Source organism: Cetorhinus maximus, chromosome 22 (assembly GCF_964194155.1).
Source record: "Cetorhinus maximus chromosome 22, sCetMax3.hap1.1, whole genome shotgun sequence".
Classification (NCBI taxonomy): domain Eukaryota; kingdom Metazoa; phylum Chordata; class Chondrichthyes; order Lamniformes; family Cetorhinidae; genus Cetorhinus; species Cetorhinus maximus.
In genome coordinates this window covers 26,085,948-26,107,127 of record NC_135900.1, presented here as the reverse complement: position 1 = coordinate 26,107,127, position 21,180 = coordinate 26,085,948, and the positions used below count along the sequence as shown (strand labels likewise).

The 21,180-nt window shown below is 40.1% G+C and overlaps 2 protein-coding genes across 2 annotated transcripts in view; both read left to right on the top strand.

Moving 5' to 3' along the window:
* rps16 (ribosomal protein S16) overlaps positions 1–21,180 on the top strand; it is a 284,445-nt gene that overhangs the window by 33,812 nt on the left and 229,453 nt on the right. The gene's annotated exons all lie outside the window — the stretch shown is intronic.
* Positions 2,653–21,180, top strand: part of wif1 (wnt inhibitory factor 1) — a 32,418-nt gene continuing 13,890 nt past the window's right edge. Inside the window, exons 1-6 of the mRNA XM_078567953.1 lie at positions 2,653–2,959; positions 4,894–5,033; positions 13,807–13,915; positions 16,638–16,778; positions 17,790–17,885; positions 19,621–19,716. Coding sequence (XP_078424079.1) covers positions 2,821–2,959; positions 4,894–5,033; positions 13,807–13,915; positions 16,638–16,778; positions 17,790–17,885; positions 19,621–19,716 — 721 coding nt within the window. The 5' untranslated portion in view covers positions 2,653–2,820. The remainder of the gene's footprint in view (positions 2,960–4,893; positions 5,034–13,806; positions 13,916–16,637; positions 16,779–17,789; positions 17,886–19,620; positions 19,717–21,180) is intronic.

The following is a 21,180-nucleotide window of genomic DNA, read 5'->3' as shown; positions in this document are numbered from 1 at the left end:
CATTTTAAAGGATGTGAGGCAACCCGCCTCCACCACCCTCTCAGGCAGCACATTCCAGACCGTCACCACCCTCTGGGTAAAACAGCTTTTCCTCACATCCCCCCCTAAACCTCCTGCCGTCCCTCACCTTGAACTTGTGTCCCTTCGTGACTGACCCTTCAACTAAGGGGAACAGCTGCTCCCTATCTACCCTGTCCATGCCCCTCATAATCTTGTACACCTCGATCAGGTCGCCCCTCAGTCCTCTCTGCTCCAACGAAAACAACCCAAGTCTATCCAACCTCTCTTCATAACTTAAATGTTTCAACCCAGGCAACATCCTGGTGAATCTCCTCTGCACCCCCTCCAGTGCAATCACATCCTTCCTATAATGTGGTGACCAGAACTGCACACAGTACTCCAGCTGTGGCCTCACCAAGGTTCTATACAACTCGAACATGACCTCCCTACTTTTGTAATCTATGCCTCGATTGATAAAGGCAAGTGTCCCATATGCCTTTTTCACCACCCACTAACATGCCCCTCCGCCTTCAGAGATCTATGGACACACACGCCAAGGTCCCTTTGTTCCTCAGAACTTCCTAGCATCATGCCGTTCATTGAATGCTTCCTTGTCAAATTACTCCTTCCAAAGTGTATCATCTCACACTTTTCAGGGTTAAATTCCATCTGCCACTTATCTGCCCATTTGACCATCCCATCTATATCTTCCTGTAGCCCAAGACACTCAACCTCACTGTTAACCACCCGGCCAATCTTTGTGTCATCCGCAAACTTACTAATCCTACCCCCCACATAGTCATCTATGTCATTTATATAAATGACAAATAATAGGGGACCGAGCACAGATCCCTGTGGTACATCACTGGACACTGGCTTCCAGTCACTAAAGCATCCTTCTGTCATCCCCCTCTGTCTCCTACAACTAAGCCAATTTTGAATCCACCTTATCAAATTACTCTGTATTCCATGTGCATTTGCCTTCTTTATAAGTTTCCCATGTGGGACCTTGTCAAAGGCTTTGCTGAAATCCATATAAACTACATCAACTGCACCACCCTCATCTACACACCTGGTCACCTCCTCAAAAAATTCAATCAAATTTGTCAGGCATGTCCTCCCTCTGACAAAGCCATGCTGACTATCCCTGATCAAACCTTGCCTCTCCAAGTGGAGATAGATTCTCTTCTTCAGAATTTTCTCCAATAGTTTCCCTACCACTGATGTGAGGCTCAATGGTCTGTAGTTCCCTGGCTTATCTCTACAACCCTTCTTAAATAGCAGAACTACATTAGCTGTTTTCTAGTCCTCTGGCACCTCCCCCGTGGCCAGAGAGGAATTAAAAATTTGGGTCAGAGCCCCTGCGATCTCCCTTGCCTCCCTCAGCAGTCTGGGACACAAATCATATATATATTGGCTCACACCCTCTTTCAAAGGAGCATGCCTTAGCTCACTTGGTAGAAAGCCAAAGCAATGGATTATGTTCCAGAACTAGCCAGTTCCACAACTCAAACACTGAAAATGGATTATTTGGGGTTCACCAGAATATTGCAGCATATTGCAGTGATGTTATTGATAGACTAGTGACAAATGACCTGCTCTTGGAGTTTGTGCTTGATAGGATTTTTGTCAAGAGACATGAGCCCAAATCTTCCAGTCAGCAGCAATGTTGCACTCACTGCCGCTGCGCACAAAGATTTTCCCGACCCAACACTACTACCCATTTCTTCTGGGATCTTCCAATCCCAGCTGACACAGAAATGGGCAGTGCAGCATCTCCCATCTAACTCCAGTGAGTGGAGTGGACTTGGGGGACGAAAGGATATGTCCCCTTTTTACAGCAGTAGCTGCTGTATTCTGGTACGTATTTAAATGTCCAGCCTTGTAGTGAATATGGGTTAGTGAACAGATGAGTGAATGGGTTTGTGAGCGAGTGGGTGAGACAATGAGGTGGATAGGTGGGTAAGCGGGCAGGTGGGTGAGCTGGGTAGGTGGGAGAGTGGGTAGTAAGGTAGGTGATTTAGTGGGTAGGTCACTGAGTGAGTGATGGTGAGGTGGATTGGTGAGTGGGCCGCTAGTTAGATGGTTGAGTAGGTGAATGGGTAGTCAGGTGGTAGTCGAGTTGGGTTTAGGGGGTAGTTAGGTGGGGAGTGATACATGGGGTCGGCTGTGAAGTTATCCCGCTGTTAGACCAGCTTTTAAACTAACACTTCCCGGGTAAATATCCAGGTAAGCCGCACATACATAGCCCAAGTCTCTGACTCTAGCTCAGAGTCGGAGACATCCGCGCAGGATCCCGGAAAGCAGGGAATGAGTCCATCGGAGGTTTACACTCCCTGGGCAATTCCGACAATGCCTGCGGGGTCCTGACGCGCATCTTCCGTCGGTACATTCAGCCTCCGACAATCCGGACACTGAAAGGTGTGGGTCATGTCTTCGTTTTGCTTGTTTTAGTTGAATTGTTAGATCAATGGAAGCAATAATGTTTTTATTTGCAACTTATTGTGACATTTCTATTTGGAGGGGGGGGGAAAAAGACCTTTTTAAAGTAGTAGTTGATCTGGAAAGGTCACCTCCAACCCCGCCCCACCTCAGTAGGAAAAAGCCGCTGGGGCGCAACAGCGGCGCACTGAAACTCGGAGGGAGGGAGCGCGCGGCGCTCTGCGTCCCCTCGTGTGGCGGGGCGCGCGCCGCTCGCGCCCGCACCCAGTCAGGTTCTCCCGGACGCCGAGCGGCACGCAGCCCCGATCGGAGCGCATCTTCGAGAGCACAAAACAGCAGAGAGGGGCAAAGAAACCAGGGCGAGGGGAAGCCTGGAGGATGGGCTACTCCAGGATGCTGGTGCGAACGGTGAACCTCTACTTGACGATGAAACTTCTCGTTTTGCTGACCGAAGCTACGAAAGCTGAGGGGAGCCTCAACATGTGGATAGATGCTCATCAAGCCAGAGTTTTGATAGGTGAGCGCAACCCTTACCAGTTGCTACCATGTCACATTCATGAACACTTCCACCAATTAAAGTGGGAGCGTTTGAAAGGCGTTTTGGAATTGATTCGACGCCTACCTTTCCTTTTATTTTTAATTCAGTTGTAAACCTTACTTGCGACAGTGTTGTCCTTGGCAGTGCTTGGTGTAATGTGCGGGCGGTCTCACCAAACAGGTTAGAGTATGACTTTAACTTTACTGAAATGTTGAGTGAACAGTTATGCTAAATGAATGAAAATCAAGGTTTTTTTTTTGCACACCCAATGTCTCTGGGGCTTTCCCCCATATTAATTTAGCTTCTTATTTTTATCTTAGCATGTTTGAATCCCTTCAATTAGGTTTCCACCCCTGCCACAATACCCAGACGGCTTTTTATCGAAGTCGCAAATGACATCCTATGGGACTGTGACAAAGGTAGAACTTTGCACGTCTAGATCTGTTTGCAGCCTTTGACATGGTTGAGTCATCATCATCCTCCAACGCCTCTCCACTGTCGTTCAGCAGATTGGGACTGCTCTCCCATGGTTCCATTCTTAACTATTCATAGCCAGAGAATCATTTGCAATGGTTTTTCTTCCTTCTCCCACACTGTTACTGATCCCTCTAGGGATCAATCCTTAGCTCCCTCCTATTTCTTATCTACATGCTGCCCCTTGGCGACATCATCCAAAGGCACAGCATTAGCTTTCACATGTACGCTGATGACATCCAGCTCCAACTCACCATTACCTCTCTCAACTCCTCCACTGTTGCTAAATTATCAGAATGCTTATCAGACATCCAGTACTGGATGAGCAGAAATTTCCTCCAGTTAGATAACTACTGACTCAATCACTCTCCCAGACAACAGTCTGAGATTAATCCAATCTGTTCACAATCCTGGTGTCACATTTGAACCTGAAATGAGCTTCCAACCTCATATTCATGCCACCTCTAAGACCACCTATTTCCACCTCCATCTCTCGATTTCCTCCTGTCTCACCTTCCCTCTTGAAAGCCTCATCCATGCCTTTGTTACCTCTAGACTTTGACTATTCCATATTCTACCCTCTGTAAATTTGAGGTCATTCCAAAACTCAGCTGCCCATGTCTTAATTCATAGCTAGTCCTATTTCCCTATCACCCTGTGCTTGTGTTGGCTCCTGGTCAAGAAAAGTCTTGATTTTAAAATTCGCTATTTGTTTTTAAATCCCTTCATGGCCTTGCCCCTCCCTATCCCTGTAATCTCCTCCAGCCCCACAACCCTTTGAGATATCTGTGCTACTCTTGTGCATTCCCTATCATTAATGCTCTACCATTTATGGCTCTGCCTTCAGTTAACAGCCCCAAGCTCTGGAATTCCTTCCCTACACCTCTCTGCCTCTCTACCTCCTTTAAAGCACAAATTATCTCTCAAGCTTTTGGTCACCTGGCTTAAAATCTCCTTATGTGGCTTGATGTCATACATTGTTTTGTAATGCTCCTGTGAAGTGCCTTGGGATGTTTCCTTACATTAAAGGTGCTATATAAATATAAGTTGTTGTTGTTGTTAAAGAAAGACTTATTGAAATTCATGAAATGTATTGAACTTACAAATGATTATAAAAGCAAAATACTGCGGATGCTGGAAATCTGAAACAAAAACAAAAATTGCTGGAAAAGCTCAGCAGGTCCGACAGCATCTGTGGAGAGAAAGACGGTTTATGTTTCGAGTCCAGATGACTCTTCTGTCATACGGACACAAAACGTTAACTGTCTTTCTCTCCACAGATGCTGTCAGACCTGCTGAGTTTTTCCAGCAATTTTTGTTTTTGATACAAATGATTATGTTTGACGATTTGGTGTTCAGATGATTTGCCAGAAAAAGTCAAACTTGTGCCACAATATTGGGACTAAGTTCTTGATCATCCTGAAATTACCGCCTTTCAGGTTTTGAAGAGGATATTCTTATCGTTTCTGATGGTAAAATGGCTCCGTTCACTCATGATTTCAGGAAAGCCCAACAGAGAATGCCAGCAATTCCAGTCAATATCCAGGCCATTAATTTTACCTGGCAGGCGATGGGGCAGGTAAGAATTGGAGCCAATATGATTTCATAACAAATGTTCTAATGTAAGACTTAATTATATCTGCAAGTTTTGCCTGCAAACTTGGAATTTCTTGCGGGTGGTAACTATTATTCTGTAATTTCAGCAGCCATATACTTTGAAAATCATTATATTTGTCTATGTCATAACAAAGATGGCTAATTATCGATCTGTTGAGATAAATTCGGAAATTCTACAGTATGCATTACTAATAGTGTGTTTCACAACACCAGAAACTTAGCACCGGTAAAAATTGTACAGCACATCAGTAAAGATTGTATTTCATCTCTACTTAACCATTTGGAGGGATGTGTTTTTTTAGTGCAGTTGAAAGCAAAACTGAAGCAACTCCAACTTTAGGTTGTATTCTAGGTGCTGACCCTGTTTCTGTAAAATGAAAATTGTACCATTTGTAGTGCCATTGAAAATAATATTCCTAACTTGGTTAATCATTTCAAGAAAAAAAATTATTCAGAAATTTGAAAACAATCTATGAAATTGTAAATCAATATTTACCATATTATTGGCTGCTGAAATAATGAAATACTTTAATATTGTCAGTATACCTGTCAGGTATGAATAATCTATATAAAAAAAATATATATATTGTTTACCTTTCACATTGCCCAATGTGTGGTGAGTCATGTAACTATCATTATGCCCCCTTCCCACCCCGCCATAGTACCTTGTCCTTTCAGCTGTAATGTCACCAAACATAAGAAATACCTTGTTTGTGGCCTCTATCCATTGAAGATTGAATGTGGATGTGAATTTTGCCTGTAGCTTGTAAGCTTTGTTTTACAGAAAGTGGTTCTTGTTGAAAATGAACTCCTTTGAAGTCTTAATATTTTTATCATGTTCCACTGTGGTATTTTGCATCTTAGTGTTTTGCATGCCAACCAAGATTAAAGCAATGGGCCCAGGAGATACCACTTTATTCAGTACAATATGCATGTGGTAGCCATCTGTTCCATCTACTAACAGAAAATAACAGTGATAAACTTCTCAGACTTCTGCCAAACTAAGAGTTTATTGCCTACAGAAGAAGGTTTGATAGTTATCTTGTGGTCTACATCTGGTTTCACTGGAACTGTACATCATACAGACACAAACTTGGTGTTTATGTGGCAAACATCATAGCTGGGTTATAGGCTATCAAAAACAGAAAACATGCATTCTGAAGGAAGCGAAAATGTAATGATGTATTGGAATTCAGATTAAGTACACACTTTTTTATTTTTGTAGCAGTTGAATCTTTATGACATTGTCTCTTAACAATCCTCAAAGGATGGGACTGATTTTATTTAGTACAGAAGTTAAGAAGTGATAATATACAAATTTTATTATTTCCAGATAATCACTTAATTATTGGTTGACAAACATTCAGTAATTACAACACAACTATTATTTCTTCAGTCTAGACACCATCATGGATGAATGAAATGAAACAAGGTGGTTATTGGCATTTACCACGATAACCCCAGTGGAAATAAGAGGATCAAAAACAAAGTAAAATCACCACACGTACACATACTATAATATATTCAAGAGCGTAATCTCATTTCAGGTTTAATATGGTTGTAAATTCCTTGATGTTGCTTCCTTGTCACTGCTCCCATGTATTCACTAGCCTCTGTTTAAAACTCACATCTGTATAGCTTTTTCTGCTACTTGTCTTATCAATAGATTAAGCACATTCAGAGTTAAACAAAATAGTAGAACTTTGCTCAATATTGTCAATAACATAGTGTTACATCTAGAAAGTCTTTCATAAATTTACTAAACCGAATTACAATAGTAAAATTACCTCAAAACTTAAATTCCTTAATTACACATCAGGAAGCAATAAGTTAATTATTTTTAAGTTCTGTTTTGCTACATCTACTGACCTTGAAGTAAATATGACAAGTTTTTAACTGTTGGTCTTGAAATAAATACTGTATTCCATCTTACGTTTATTTGAGCAAGAAGTTACCCAAAGAACTGCTTTCTGTTTCAAAAATAACACTATAAATAACCCACAAAGAGAAACGCTGTTTCTTTAACTTTTCAAACTCATTTGATGTTGTTCAATATTGTAACCTGATAGTAGTTAAATTCCATTGATACTCTGCTGTTTGTGACGGGGTTTTGGAATTTCATGCCGTGGCTCAAGGAATACTTAAAGAACCAGGTACCCAGGCTCATCAATCTCAACAAGAAAGGAAATAACCCATGGCTTTACCTTTGATCAGATGTGGCTTTAATGAAGGAAGTTAGTACTCTGAGATTAGAGGTAGGCTATTATCTTTTAGGAGATTTGCAGTCCAACTACATCCTGGGAACAAACTGAAATTTGATGTCCATTTTCTGCTTTATTAAAATGCATTTTTATTACTATTTGGTAATGTGTTCAATTCTATTGCATTAGTGGACTTTAAATGGGTGAAGATTTGTTCAATACATTTTTCATTCCTTTGGCATAAGATTTACTAGTAACTAACTACCATTCCAAATGACAAAATCGGGGGAAAGAGCAGCTTGGAGGTAATGGCATTTTAGGAGGATTTCATCTTGAACTTCAAAGCTATCTTTAGGGGCTTAAGAACAAAGACTTTGAGACACGAAGCATGGCTTACTTCAACCTTATGACTTTTCTGTGATGATTACTGTTCAACAGCTGGATTAACCTTTCCACACAACGTGAACTTTCTCTCATGACAGATTCATGTGGGCTCATTAGGACATGGGAGTGAGTGATTTTAGAAAGGGTACAGAGGGGGTTTACCAGAATGTTACTAGGGATGAGGGACTTCATTTATGAGGATAGGTGGGTAAAGTTAGGACTGTTCTCCTTAGAACAGAGAAAGCTAAGAGGTGACCTAACAGGGGTTTTCAAGATGGTGAGAGGTTTTGAGAGTAAATACGGAAACAAAATTTTCCCTCTGGCGAGTGGGTCAATAACTAGAGGTTATGGATTCAAAATCATTGGAAGGTCATTGGGTAGATGAGAAGAAATCTTTTCATTCAAAGTTGTCAGGATGTGGAATGCTTTACCTGAAAAGGCAGTGGAAGCTGATTCCATAAACAATTTTAGTTGTGCAGTTAGATCAGGTTGAGAAACTTGCATGAATATGGATGAGAGACTAAGCACGACTGATCTTTCAAAAAGCCAGCACAGGCACAACAGGCTGAATGGCCTCCTGTGCTGTAAATTTCTATTATTTAAAAAAAAACTTTTTTTATCATTAATTTTGGTCATCTGGCAGATCAGAATTCATGGCATCGTTACAGGAGAAAGATATAGATCAGGCTTTTAATCAGTACTCATACTGGCACACGGCAATAATTAAAATTTTCAGAATACTTCTTGGGGCATATAAACAAAATCAGATAAATATGGTTTAACTTTAGTGGTAAGTGCTGAGTATTTCTATATCCAAATATAGAGACTGTGCAGCCATGTAGCTCTTAGCATCACCTGATGAAATTAGATGGATTAAAACTAATGATCTGGATCATGCTATAACTATAAAGCAAACTGTTTCTAATTCTAGGGATTAAATATCAGTGCATTCCTATCTCTCATAAGGATTTCTACAAAGCAGAAGGGAATCATAATTGTAGCTTAGAAATTAAGCCTAAGTATCAACCCCTTTCTGAGTGCTTGCCATTTCTTCTTTTTTGCTGCTCTTGGCTATTTCAAATACCACTGAATTGATCCTCTACTTTCCAACAACCTTCCCACTCCATGGGCAGAATTTTATGTTCCTTGCCGGCAGGTTTACAGATGTGGGAGGGGGTTGTTGCTGGTAAAATTCGGGTGGCCTTCCCACCGGGCTCTTGCCAGCCCCTACCTCTCTGAAATATTAGGGGTGGGACAGGTGAGGTCTAGGCCAGCCAGCCTATGCTTGCCCCAGTTGAGGCCCTTAAGTGGCCAATTAATGACCACTTAAGGGCCGTTTCCCAACCAGCCTCAATTTTCAGGCTGGCGGGAGTTCAGGATGAAGGGGCGAAGCCTGGATAGTGACCCTGCTTGCTCCTCAGGTTGGAAGAGGTGGGGAAGGTGCCTCCAAAAATGGCCTCCTTTCAACATTGGGCATTGCAGCTTCTGACACTGCTGGGACGAGAGAACAGCCGGCCAATCTGATTGGCCAGCCTCTCTGATGTTTGACCTCTGCCTGATTGAGAGGTGGAAGTCCCATCTCCAGCCAATTAACACTGTTGGCTGAGGGGTAGCAATGGCAGCAATATCAGCCTGCCATCCTAAAAACTCTGGCCCATGTTTCCTTTTTCTTCAGTCTCACACATGTTAAACTACTGCTTTCTCCTTGTATGTTGGAGTTACTCCATAGCTCCCTCTCTGCGATTGATATTGTTGAATCCCTTCACCCAACCCATTCTTTTTAGTTTTCCCAAACTTCAGAAAACACCTACTGATCTTTCAGTCTTCAGTTCTAATGAAGAGTTACACGCCTGTAATGTTGCAGCTGGTTTCTCTTCATATTTACTGACATATTTCCAACCTTTTTTCTCTATTAGAGAATGTTCTCAATACGTGTGAGATTTTGAAAAACATTGTGACCAGAAAGGCAAGTTCCATCTTAATCAGGGAGATGAAATGGGTAGTCAATCTGTTGGAAAGGAAGGGGTCTGGGAAACATGGAGCTAAGTGCCGAGAGTAAATATGGCATGTGTGTACCTATTAATTGCTAGGATTAGGAATTTAATCACCATGTATTGGACATTGATGCTGTAACATGCTGTGCTCCCACAAAGTTCATATTTTAAAGAAATAATGGACATATGAATCTACATACCAGGCAGTAATCTCATCAAGGGGTTCATAATGAAGTTCAAATAGTTAACAGTGGTTATCTAAATGACTTGATAAACTAATGCTTGATAACTCTGCTTAATTATTCTCTATATAGGTTTAAATTTTACAATTTATTACTCCTGCTTTAGAACTTCATACAATGTTGCAGATATTAGGAATTTGGGTGACTACACAATTTCCAATCCATTAAAATTGATGTTGGGAGTGCTAAATTTTAAATTTTACCTCCGCATGTAAAGTAGCTGTAAAACTTCCAGGTAATCAATTATTAATTATTCCTTGATAAATTTGCAGTGACGATATCACAGCCATTTATCTTTCAATATGGCATCTCATGTACCAGCTACATGGAGTATATCTGCCTTCTGGGACTTACCGGTAGAAAGCAAAAATACAGACAGTCCGCCCGGAAGGTTTTTTTTTACAGATATAACTAATAGATCTCCTATAATATTGCTCATAGTGTCCTTTGCTCACCTGATGCTTGTATCTTCTTAATTGTGTCACTGTGAGCTCTCTGTGCCTATTCCCCTTTCATTCTCAAAGATATGTTTTCTCCTAGAAGTTGTGGTTTTATTTTTGTGGAGTGTGAATCTGATCTTTGTGTTTTTCTTTGTCACTATTAGGACTTCCAACACTTGTTGGATCTACTCTGAGAAATTACATTACATGACCATCAGCTGTCATGTATTCCCACCACTGGTCACCTGATGCATCGCACACTGCATTTTAAAACCAATTGTAAAAGCAAACAGACTCTGTTGCCTAATTGCATAATGCTTACCTGTCAAAGCCAAACAGCCATTTTCCCCATCACTAATATTTTTGTAACTAATAAAGGAAAGTGTGCAAAGAAAATGGAGAAAAAATCCGGTTTCTTTAATGCTCCTAGGATATTTCTCCTAGGTTGCTTGCAACCATGTCCAGGAGATAAATCTTCAACTCCTGGAAATTCCAGAACTGGGTTGGCAACTATAGTCTCTTCAGCGACTCCTTATTTCAGTGTTCTAGATCATTTAACTATATTTTTCCTCCAATCTTTCTCCATGCGCCCTGGTCTTATTGTCTATCTGTCAATTTGCTAGTTTCTTTCTTGTTCTAAAATGTTTCTTTTTTCTCTGTGCCGCAATCTCTATTTTTCTCTGCTTATGCCTCCATCTATATCTCTGCCCCACTAATTTCTCTCTGTGACTCAGCCCCTTGGTTTGTCCCAGAAAATTTTATCTGTTTTCCTAGTAACTCAGAGTTCCTAAGTTCAAATCCCACCATGGAAACTTGTGAAATTTATTGTAATAAATCTGGTAATTTAAAGACTGGCACAAAAGAAAGTGACCATCAAAAGCTGATAGATTGACATAAAAGCCCAACTGGTTCACTAATGCCACCCTACCTGGCTTGGCTTACATAGGACTCCAGTCCCACTCTCCAAGGGTAGCTTGGGATAGACAGTACATGTTAACTGTCTGGTGTTGTCCACATCCCAAGAGCAAATAAGAAAAATATCTGTCACTGTGCTGATAATCTCATTTTCTCTATCCTATAGGTTTCTCTCCCTCTCTTAAACTCCCCTTCTCTGCCTGCTCTTTAATCTCTGGCTCCCTAATATCACTTGATCTCTTGCCAATCTTTCTTTTTCTGGCTCCCACGGTCTACTTCATTTTTTAATGTATTTGTCTGTGCTGCTGTTATGTTTGTGTCTCCCCCTATCTCTGGCCCTTAAATCACCTCTCTGGCTCTAGAGCACTCATGGAAATAAAGACAAGTATGATTTAGCCCCGTACGTCAACAGAGCATCATCCACCTAAAACTTCCCTCCCTCCAAGCCCCAAAGTCTTCTCAGTGAAGTGGTTAGGAGTAACAGTGAGCTGCAAACTTCTTGTTAGGAGGAGGTGGTGCGGAAGGAATATGGAACCGTCCCTCCCTACAAGCTCCAAATTCTTGCTAGTGGAAGCATCATTAGCACACAATAAGCTATGAGTTGGGGGGCAGCTGTGGGGGTGGAGGGGGCGGTGGGTTGTTGTAGGTGAAAGGGTTTATCAGCCATCACATTTTTCTTTTGGTGGGGGTGGGGGCTGAAGTGTTGGGGAAAAGGTGGCAAAAAGTCCCAAGTTCATCTGGTGGGGAGAGGAGGGGATAAACTTCTTGCCGAATGTATGAGTGAATAAAGGTGCAGTCTTCCAGGTAGCCAGTATGTGGCAGCAGAGAACAATTCAGGGTAATAAGATAATATCATCCTGTTGTTGCCATTAATAGATTTAACATGAAAACCAGCCATTTTGCAGGGCTACCGACAAGCATAACTGCTACTGCATGGTACATGTGGACACTTCCAGTATTTTTAAAGGACTGAGCCTGGTTTAGGAATTTTCAGTACATTTTGAAATGAAGTGTTGTGACCACTTAGTATTTGTGTAAATATAATCTACAAAATAGAGAGATCCTGGATTGATTATGGGTCAGAAATGATGTTGGGATGCAAATTATGTTGTAAAACATCAAAGTTTTATTTGCAGTTTATGATTTCACCTGAACCCCACTTGAAGTTTACTATCTGTAAACACTTCAGGGTGTCTATAGTCCTCTGATTACTCTAAATTTCAATAGAAAACACACAATCACTCGATTTATAAAATAAACCTGAAACAGATACCTCATTAAATTATTCAAGTTTCAAAAGCAATGCCATTTCATGTTTCTTCCTTCAGACTTCAATTTAAAAAAATGTTTATCACATCTGAATAGTTCTGATGGAATTTAAATGTGTGAATTATTGCTTTTGCTAAGATGATTAATGTTTTGAAATCCACATCCATAATACAGAATTTCTAATAATAATCATACATTTTCCCATCAAAATTTAGCAGAAATACCAATGTCAACAGGATCATAAATGCTCTGGATCAATATATGTTGAATGTTCAGTGATCTTACTATAAGCATTCACCTTATGCTAAATAAAGTTGTACCTTACAATCCATGACTTGATTTTGAAGTCACAAATTAGCATCTTCTCGTCCAGAATTCTTAATGAATGGTTTGGTTCTTTTGTTTAACTTTTTTGAGTCATTCCAGTGAGAAAGTAATAGATACTGATCCCTAATTAGTAAATCATTTTTTAAAAAAAATTAACCTTACCTTTATTTTAACTTTTCCTGTTTTATTTCCATAATAATGTAATGCTGATTATAAGTTTTATAATCCATAATAGTGATCATTGTGTTTTGGGATGTGTTATTGCAGAAAAGCAGCTAGTCAAAAGAGCCCTGTTCTTATCTGATTTTGTATTTCAGGTGTTTGAATTCAAGCCTTGAATTTGAATTTCTTTGCATATTTTTCACCAGTTTTTCCTCTCTTCTGCTGAAAGCAGTGGGTCTTGCTGGGATACAGTACCACAGGCACAAGTGTCATCTAGAACCTTACCCAAATGTGATGTGACCCTGACAATGAATGCTTTTAAGCTATTCAGCTGTAAAGGGCATCATGTTTCACCTAATGTTGTCTTGATATACACATATGTGAATTCCAGCAGGAATAGCACTTAGGAAGGTGACCGGACTATTCTTTGCCCTCTTCCTTGCCCTGCGACTACCCTAACTGACGTTAGCACAGATTGGGGTTTCAACTACACTAGACAGTACATTCTCTCACCGAGCCAACTGAAAGTTCAGCTTTGTTTTTTTTTTGTAAGGCGCACGCATATTCAAAACCATAAAACTGCAATTACCTGAAAGAAACAGAGGAAACGTTCATAATATGAATTTATACAATCTGGACAAGTTTTGAAATGTTCTAAAATTCTCAGTTGTGGTCCTTTTAGACTTGAAAATGACTGAAGAACTCATCTGTAAATTCTTGAAAGAGATGTGTTGTGGCAGTTCTCATAAGAAAAATGAATCATTGGAAAATGAATTAATATTCTATAAACTATCAATACAGGCTCTGTATTTTTATGAATTTCAATCACTTCGGTCATTGGATAAAGATGTTATGGGAGATCCAACCGTGAACATTCCTTTGCGGGCAACAATCTCACACAAGGCCACAGGTCAGTAAATATTATGTGTTTCTTACTTCCTTTCTGTATTAAATACATTGTTTTTAAATGCTGAATGTTTGAACTACCACCTGCCTGCTTTACTTGCACTAAAAAGAACCAATTTGGAAAGCAATAACTATAAAACAGCTTTTTCATGTTTTAGTTGTAAAAATATGTTCAGTTGTGAATATAATTAACAACAAAACAAAATAGACTGAATATAGGTAGGTTTAAAAGGCCAATTTAAAATTGTGAATTCTGCTGATCCAAAAGTTCTGTGGGGTGATACACACTGTTGGCATGGCATTGAGCCACAAGACTGGAGATGTTTAATTCTGATTCCCTGGTCTGGGCTGAGTTAGTTGGCCGTAGTCTGGGCAACAGCTAAGCATCACAGTTGGCTGCATAACTGGTAAGGGAGGGAGAACAAATTTGGCACACCACCTGATCACTATACAATGACACCCTGCTGAATTGTGCATGTGAAGATGGGATAAGTCTTGACTGTAATGCTTCCCCACCACCGCTGCCACCATGTTTCAAATACCTTTCAACGCTCAAGGTTAGGCTCAAAGAATGGCACAAGGCACTGGAGGGTTTCCTGCACTAATCAGCATCGTTAGAAGGGGAGAGAAAATCTATCATTTTTAACTATTTCCCCTGTGGTTTGTTTTTATTTCCCGTGAAGCCATTGACTCTTAAGCGCTTTCCTAACTTTTACTAGATATAGTTTTCACTGAGTTTAAAAAATACTTTGAAAAGAAACTTCAAAAGCAGTTCAGAATTAATTTGTTTGAACTTATTGATAAAATTGATTGTATCTCAGTTAATTTAAATGATCGACCTCTTCAAGATGATCCCTATTAACGTTACTTCTCTTATCAGAGCAGTGTAATTTACTGATCTATTGTGTTACTGGCAAAATCACTTTATTATAAAGATCACGTTGCTGGGTAGCAGAAATTCACATGATCCTCTACAGTTTGGACTGTATAACAGTATTTATTCAATAGTGTAGTTATGTACTAAAGTTACAGGACTCCTGTGTTTTGCCCTCTGAGCTGGAATTCTGACAATGAAAAATCAAAAGCCACATTGTCTGAAAGAAAACACTGATTTAGAAATTTAAAAGAGGAGGTTTAAATATATACAGGGCTTACAAACCAGTGAGGTCCAATATAATACAGTATAGAAATGTTTGGTAACTTTGAGGCTAGTTCTGTAACTAGGTAAGGCTTATTTCTCAATGTTTTCAGCAGCGAGGACTGTTGAAGATGAAGTAAAGTCTCAGATGAGTATTTTGTGTTTAAACTTATGTCCACATTTATAAGAGGAAATAATGTATATTACCTAAAGTCACTCTTGTTTTAGTAAAAAACATTACAGTAATTTTCTTAAAGCATGAAACCTCTTCAGCTGGGCTGCAGTTGTGATTTTGCTGATGAAATCCATTTTCAAAGGCAGCTGCATAGGTAGTACCACGGGCCGTGACTTTAGAGCAGCCCAAGTACCTTTCTGCAGTCGAGTGGGTCCTTCCATCCATAACTAGCCATATTCCACAAGGGGCCGTAGGCATTTCTCTCTGTTGCCTGCAATTCTGCGCACCTCTGTCATTCCTCCCTCAGTCCAATTTCTGATGATGCCCATTGGTCCAGTCCTTCTCCTGATTTCCTGATTTTTCTCCCGTTCTTTCCTGATTTTTCACCTTCTAGTGTCGCCAACCACCAGCCTCACGCCTGCCTTTTCCAGTGGTTGTACTTGCTCAATTTCCAATCAAGGGGGCAGAAATTACCAAAACAATTTAGCAGTGTGTTAGCTTGCGACCATTCTGTGCAGGCATTGGTCCCACTCCTAAACGTGTGGGGACCAATTTTTAGGTTTGCTGGGTGTTTGTCTCCTTAAAACAAGTGTTTGTCTCCTTTAAATATGTTAGTGAGTTAACAGGTTAACACCTGTTGAAAGGCTCCTCTGCAAAATTTGTCCTGAATGAGCAGCTCAGGATTCTTCAGTAGCCTTTGTGGGTGCGCACTAAAGGTAACCTCTTCATTTTTAAAATAAAACACCCTCCACAGGGTCTGGAGGAACAGTAATTTCCAGAGGTTCCCCCAACTCCACAGTCCTCACAATCAGGCTCTCCTCAACCGCTGGCAGTTCCAATCCCCTTCCCAGCATTTAGCTGAATTCGTTTTTCTCATGGAGTGAGCTGCTTGTGGAGGCACAGAAGATGTAGGTGGAACCCGATGGGCAATTTCAGGACAGCTTTGGGCCTCACTGATCGGACATATGGCACTTGTGCAACATTGAGTCCAGGCCTGTATTTTCTGCCACAAGCTCCCCCTGGCAGATGGGTTTGCTGGATCCCATGAATCAGAACAGATCTCAAGCCAGTCTGAAGTTACAAGTCTCCACTGTTTCCTGTGGAATCATTTGTGGACATATCCTATCAGTGATACCTGCAGAATGAACGAAGAGGGGGAAAAAGGGAATGCCCTATTTCGGGGGTTCTATTCCTACAACAAAATTACTTTTTCAACTAAAACATCAGAGCATTTTTTAAGTAAGGATGTGTATATCATTAAAAAGGAGAGAAAGGCCCTTATTAGATTATTTTTCCCTCAATATTCCCTCTTCCTAACATTTGGACACTTTTTCAGATATGTGTAAATGCCGATTAATGAAAAGGATGGCTTGGTAATTTTCAGTATTGATATAAGCTGTTCTGACATTTTAGTTGTACAGATTGGATTTCCTTGCCTTGGCAGCCAGGACGGGGTAGCGGCTTTTGAGGTCACCGTGGTCATTATGGATGTTGAAGGGAATGTTGTTCTTCGGACACCTCATAATGCAATATTCTTCAAAACTTGTCAAAGAGGTAAACAAGGCTTTTCCTGATGATTATGCTGCTGTTGTCATTCAAATATATTTGCTATAAATAATTGGAAACATGTAAGTTTATAAAATTTATTCTTTTCTGATTCAGATTAGTGCTTCATAAAATAATCTTGCTAGAAGTTTGAATTCATGAAAAAAGTAATGAAACAAATGCATTACCCGGTTAAATAAAATAAACATTTACTACATAAATCTAATAGTTTAAGACGAGATGTGCCTTGACCGTGGGTAGATTGATGCTAATTTTAACAAGGTATCATCCATAATCTGATTTTAATACAATTATAATCCTGAAGGTTGAATTTAATCTGTACCCAATCATTCTCAATTGAGGGTTCTCATCGAAAGATTGGCCTTGATTTTAACTTGTCTAACCTAGCGGAAACTGGGCAGCGGGGAGTTAAAATAACACCATTCACTTACCCACTCAGATTCCATTGCTTTCCTGCCATGATCTTAACCTGCTCAAGGGTACCCACAGGAGTAAAGCGGGATCCTTCTTTAAAAAAGCAGATTGGGGCCCAATGATATTTTCTATATCAGAATGTCCATCTCCAAGTTATTCTTTAGATAATCAGTTTCACCTTTATAGTACATTATTATAAAGGGTAAGATTCCATCCTACTATCTGCCCACCCTTGTACTTGAAATTTTTAAAAGAAAAACGTAACCAGAAAAATTAGAAATATTAAAACGCTATAAATACAAATTTAAAATTAAAGCTTTTGGCATTTTAGCCAAGATAGACATCAGTTGAAAAAACCCCCCACAAATTATGGAGCCATTAACTAAATACTAAAGAACCTTAGTTAGCTGAAATTTTAGAAACAATGCAACTAAACTGAATCTGTGCTTATGTTAATTCATATAGAGCAAACTGCTTACTCTTATTGTTACATATGACATCCTTTATGAATCACGTAAAAATGGCAACAAAATTATACATCCATTAGTTATTGAAGATTTACAGGCATCTTTTTCTTCTGCAAAGCCAAATGCCCAGGGGGTTGTCGCAACGGAGGTTACTGTACAGAGAGACAGGTCTGTGAGTGCTCTGATGGATTCTATGGACCTCATTGTGAGAAAGGTAATACTTAAAACAGAAGCACACAGACTATCATTTAACTGTGAATTTTTAAACCCAGCGCAATCAGATGAACAAAGTCTTATGCATACATCAAAGATTGATCAGTTCTGCAACTGATGCACTGCTTTCTGTTCAACAAGACAGCGTGCCTTTTTCTCAAGTTGTTGCTTTAAGCTACCCAGGGAAGGGAAGGAAAGTTGGCAGGCAAATCACCTGGCGGCTCTCTCACACCTTCTAGCAGCCAGTCACAGAGCTGTATTTGTCTGGCCTCTTGGCAGGGATGTGGTGCATAAAACCTACAGAAGAGGGAAGATTAAAGTAGTATGAGAATAAATTTAGGAATGAATAAACAAATGAAAGGAAAACTGTTTGAGTTAAGCTAACATAGTGGATTAAAATAATGTGTTATGTTAGAAATATAAAAATATTTCAAGTTCACCTATGCCCTATAACAAGATAAACAGTCCTATTACCTTAAGTGAAAATGATGTCTCGCGATTATGCCTGTTTTGTTGGATTAAAGAACCTAACCAAATATATCAGCCCAGGGCAATCATCCCGGATTTGTACTCTTTACCTCAAGTACATACTTTGGCATATTGTAGTCTTCTTTGTCCACAGTAGCTAAAAATGCATTCACTATTAGAAAATTTCTGAAATAATCAAAAGTTAAATGCTAATTAAGTTTCGTTTTTGAATTAAAGTGTGAAATGTTTTGTCAGTAATTTTTATTAAGGTTAAATAAGAATGCCAGATAACTATTCATCTTCATCTGATCTGTGGTGTTTTTTAAATTTGGCCTACTAAAGTCAACAAAAAGAACATTTAATATTTTTAAATCATCTGACGTAACCTGGACATTTGAATTTTCCTTCCCCCTACCCGCAGTACCCTTTAGCGACACGTTACCGAAGTGTGCTGTTGCTGCTTAGCCCCAGAATCAATTAAATTTCCTGCCCTTCCCACAGGTCGGCTCCCTCACAGGACCTAGTGTTGGTGGGAAGGGTCGGAAAATGAGGTGCAGTCCTACATCTCTCAAGCAGACCACTGCTTTTGAGGGACTGTCCATGTTCTTTAGGAACACCCATCCTGGGGTGCCCAGCCAGCAAGCTCATCAGAGATTAACATGGGAGGCTGGGAACTTCACCTCACCTACATTAAATATGTAGCTCCTGCAGCTGTCTATCAAACTTCACCACACAGGAAAAGCACCCGAAATCCTGCAGTCATTTCAAAGGGGAAGGAATCTGACATTCTGAGACCTTCCCTCTCTTTTCTGACTTTTACACCCGGGGTATATCAATCCCTTCAATTTTTATTGTTAATATGTGCAACATAAGATGAGATGTACGAAATAGTTCTAAAAATGCATAAGTCACCAAGCGCCTGCTGTTCACTCCACCAGGGTAGGTAGAGTCAGCCAAGTTAGGACTGTTTTCAGTTTTTTTTTATTGGAGAGCCATCACACTGAGAATAAATTTACCCCTGCACTTTAGGCTACTCCAACCCACTTCCTAGCCTCATTGAAGTGTCCTGGCAGCAGGTTGTCTGCTGTCTTGTTTGGGATGGGGCAGCAAAGGTGGAATAAACAATGAAAGAAAAGTGTATCTGCTTTTTCAACTGGATTATTTGCGATGAACTACTAATTAGTAAAACATTTCTAGGACATGCTATACTGAGAATCTGTGCATTTCTAAAAATTCATTCAGATTTCTTTTTTGTTTCATTTTGTTAGCTCTTTGTGCTCCCAGGTGTTTGAATGGAGGACTCTGCGTCAGTCCAGGCTTGTGCATCTGCCCTCCGGGATACTTTGGTATTAACTGTGACAAAGGTAAAAGAAGAACATGGCTGAGAAACTGTGCTTCCTTTATTTCATTCGGATGCGTTTGGTGAATTTTTGTGTTTATCATGGTGAGGGATATCTGCAGAAGTGGAAAACTTCTGGCCATGGGAATCAATGTACGCAATCAGGTCAGATATAACACTGAGGTGTACTTAGAATTACACCCCCAGGCACAACAATCGCAAGAGAAAAAGTGATATTTGTTCATTCTAGGTACGCACATGTTCAAAATTGCTTTCTTATCAATCAACTAATGTCAGCTATGACTCGGCTCTTCCAGAACTGTGATATTTAAATGATGACTTTCCTTCCCACTCCCAACTTCAGCCCAGACTCCTGTTACTGATTTAAAGTTGGCAACAGTCGCTGCAGAATAGATACAGGGAGAGGAGATTTAAAGTCAGTAGCTGGACTGGAATCAGGAAGGAAAGTTGGCATTAAAATATCAGCATACTGGAGAAGCCAAGTTGTTGGTCCACTCCCTTTGGAACTTGTTAAAAAGAAAATGTAATGCTGATCATGTTTCATGTTTGCATTATTCATATTGTAGCTTTATCCCATACAGATGGAACAGTGTGGGATACTCTGTGTGCTACAAACGCAGCAAAAAACTTTCTCTACTCGGTAATGTGCCGTAAACTTAATCTCAGTAAAGCGGCTTGCAGTATCAATATGAATTTTTTATTTCTCGCAATAGCTTTGAGTGAGGCTGCCAATCAGGTGCAGGTTATTGTTGTGGGGTGTTGATTACATCTCGGTAGTTTTGATGAAGTCTTCGTAGTCATACATCGGTTAACTGTAAATCTTTATTAACTACTCAAACTACTTACAAATATACAGTAAAGGATACAAGTTAGGAGCTGTCCCCATGCTGAGGTCTGCACATGCCTCTGTCCAGCACCACACTGACCCCTAGGTGCGGGTCATGTCTTCTCTTATATCACTGTGTGGGCAGTACTGTACTCAATCCTACTTTAACTCTATATGTACCAGACCCTTATGCTACACCTCCCCACCAAGTCTTTATCCAAAGCATTTTGAGTGATTATAGTTTACCTTATGTCTTACATTGTTATTACTGTCATACATTTATATTGTCATTACTACATTATTACTATTACTACATTATCACTGATCCCATCTCCCCTCTTCAAGTGCTTGAATTTAAAGAATTAGATAGTCTAGAGGCCTTATAACTCCTCCACCTATCATTCACACTACTGTTCGAGGCCTGGTAGGCTCTGTCGTTGCTGTTTCTTCTTGTTGGCTTGGTGGTTGAGCTGGCATCTGGGTACCTTTTCATCCTTTTCTTCCATTCCTTCATATTAAACCGCACTTGGTCCGTTCGGCCGTTGTGTTGATCAATGGTTGCTATTCTAACTCGTTTCTTGTGGGATGGACAAACATTGTGCCCATCTCCTTGTCCTTCCTTCACATTTACTGTAATTGCGT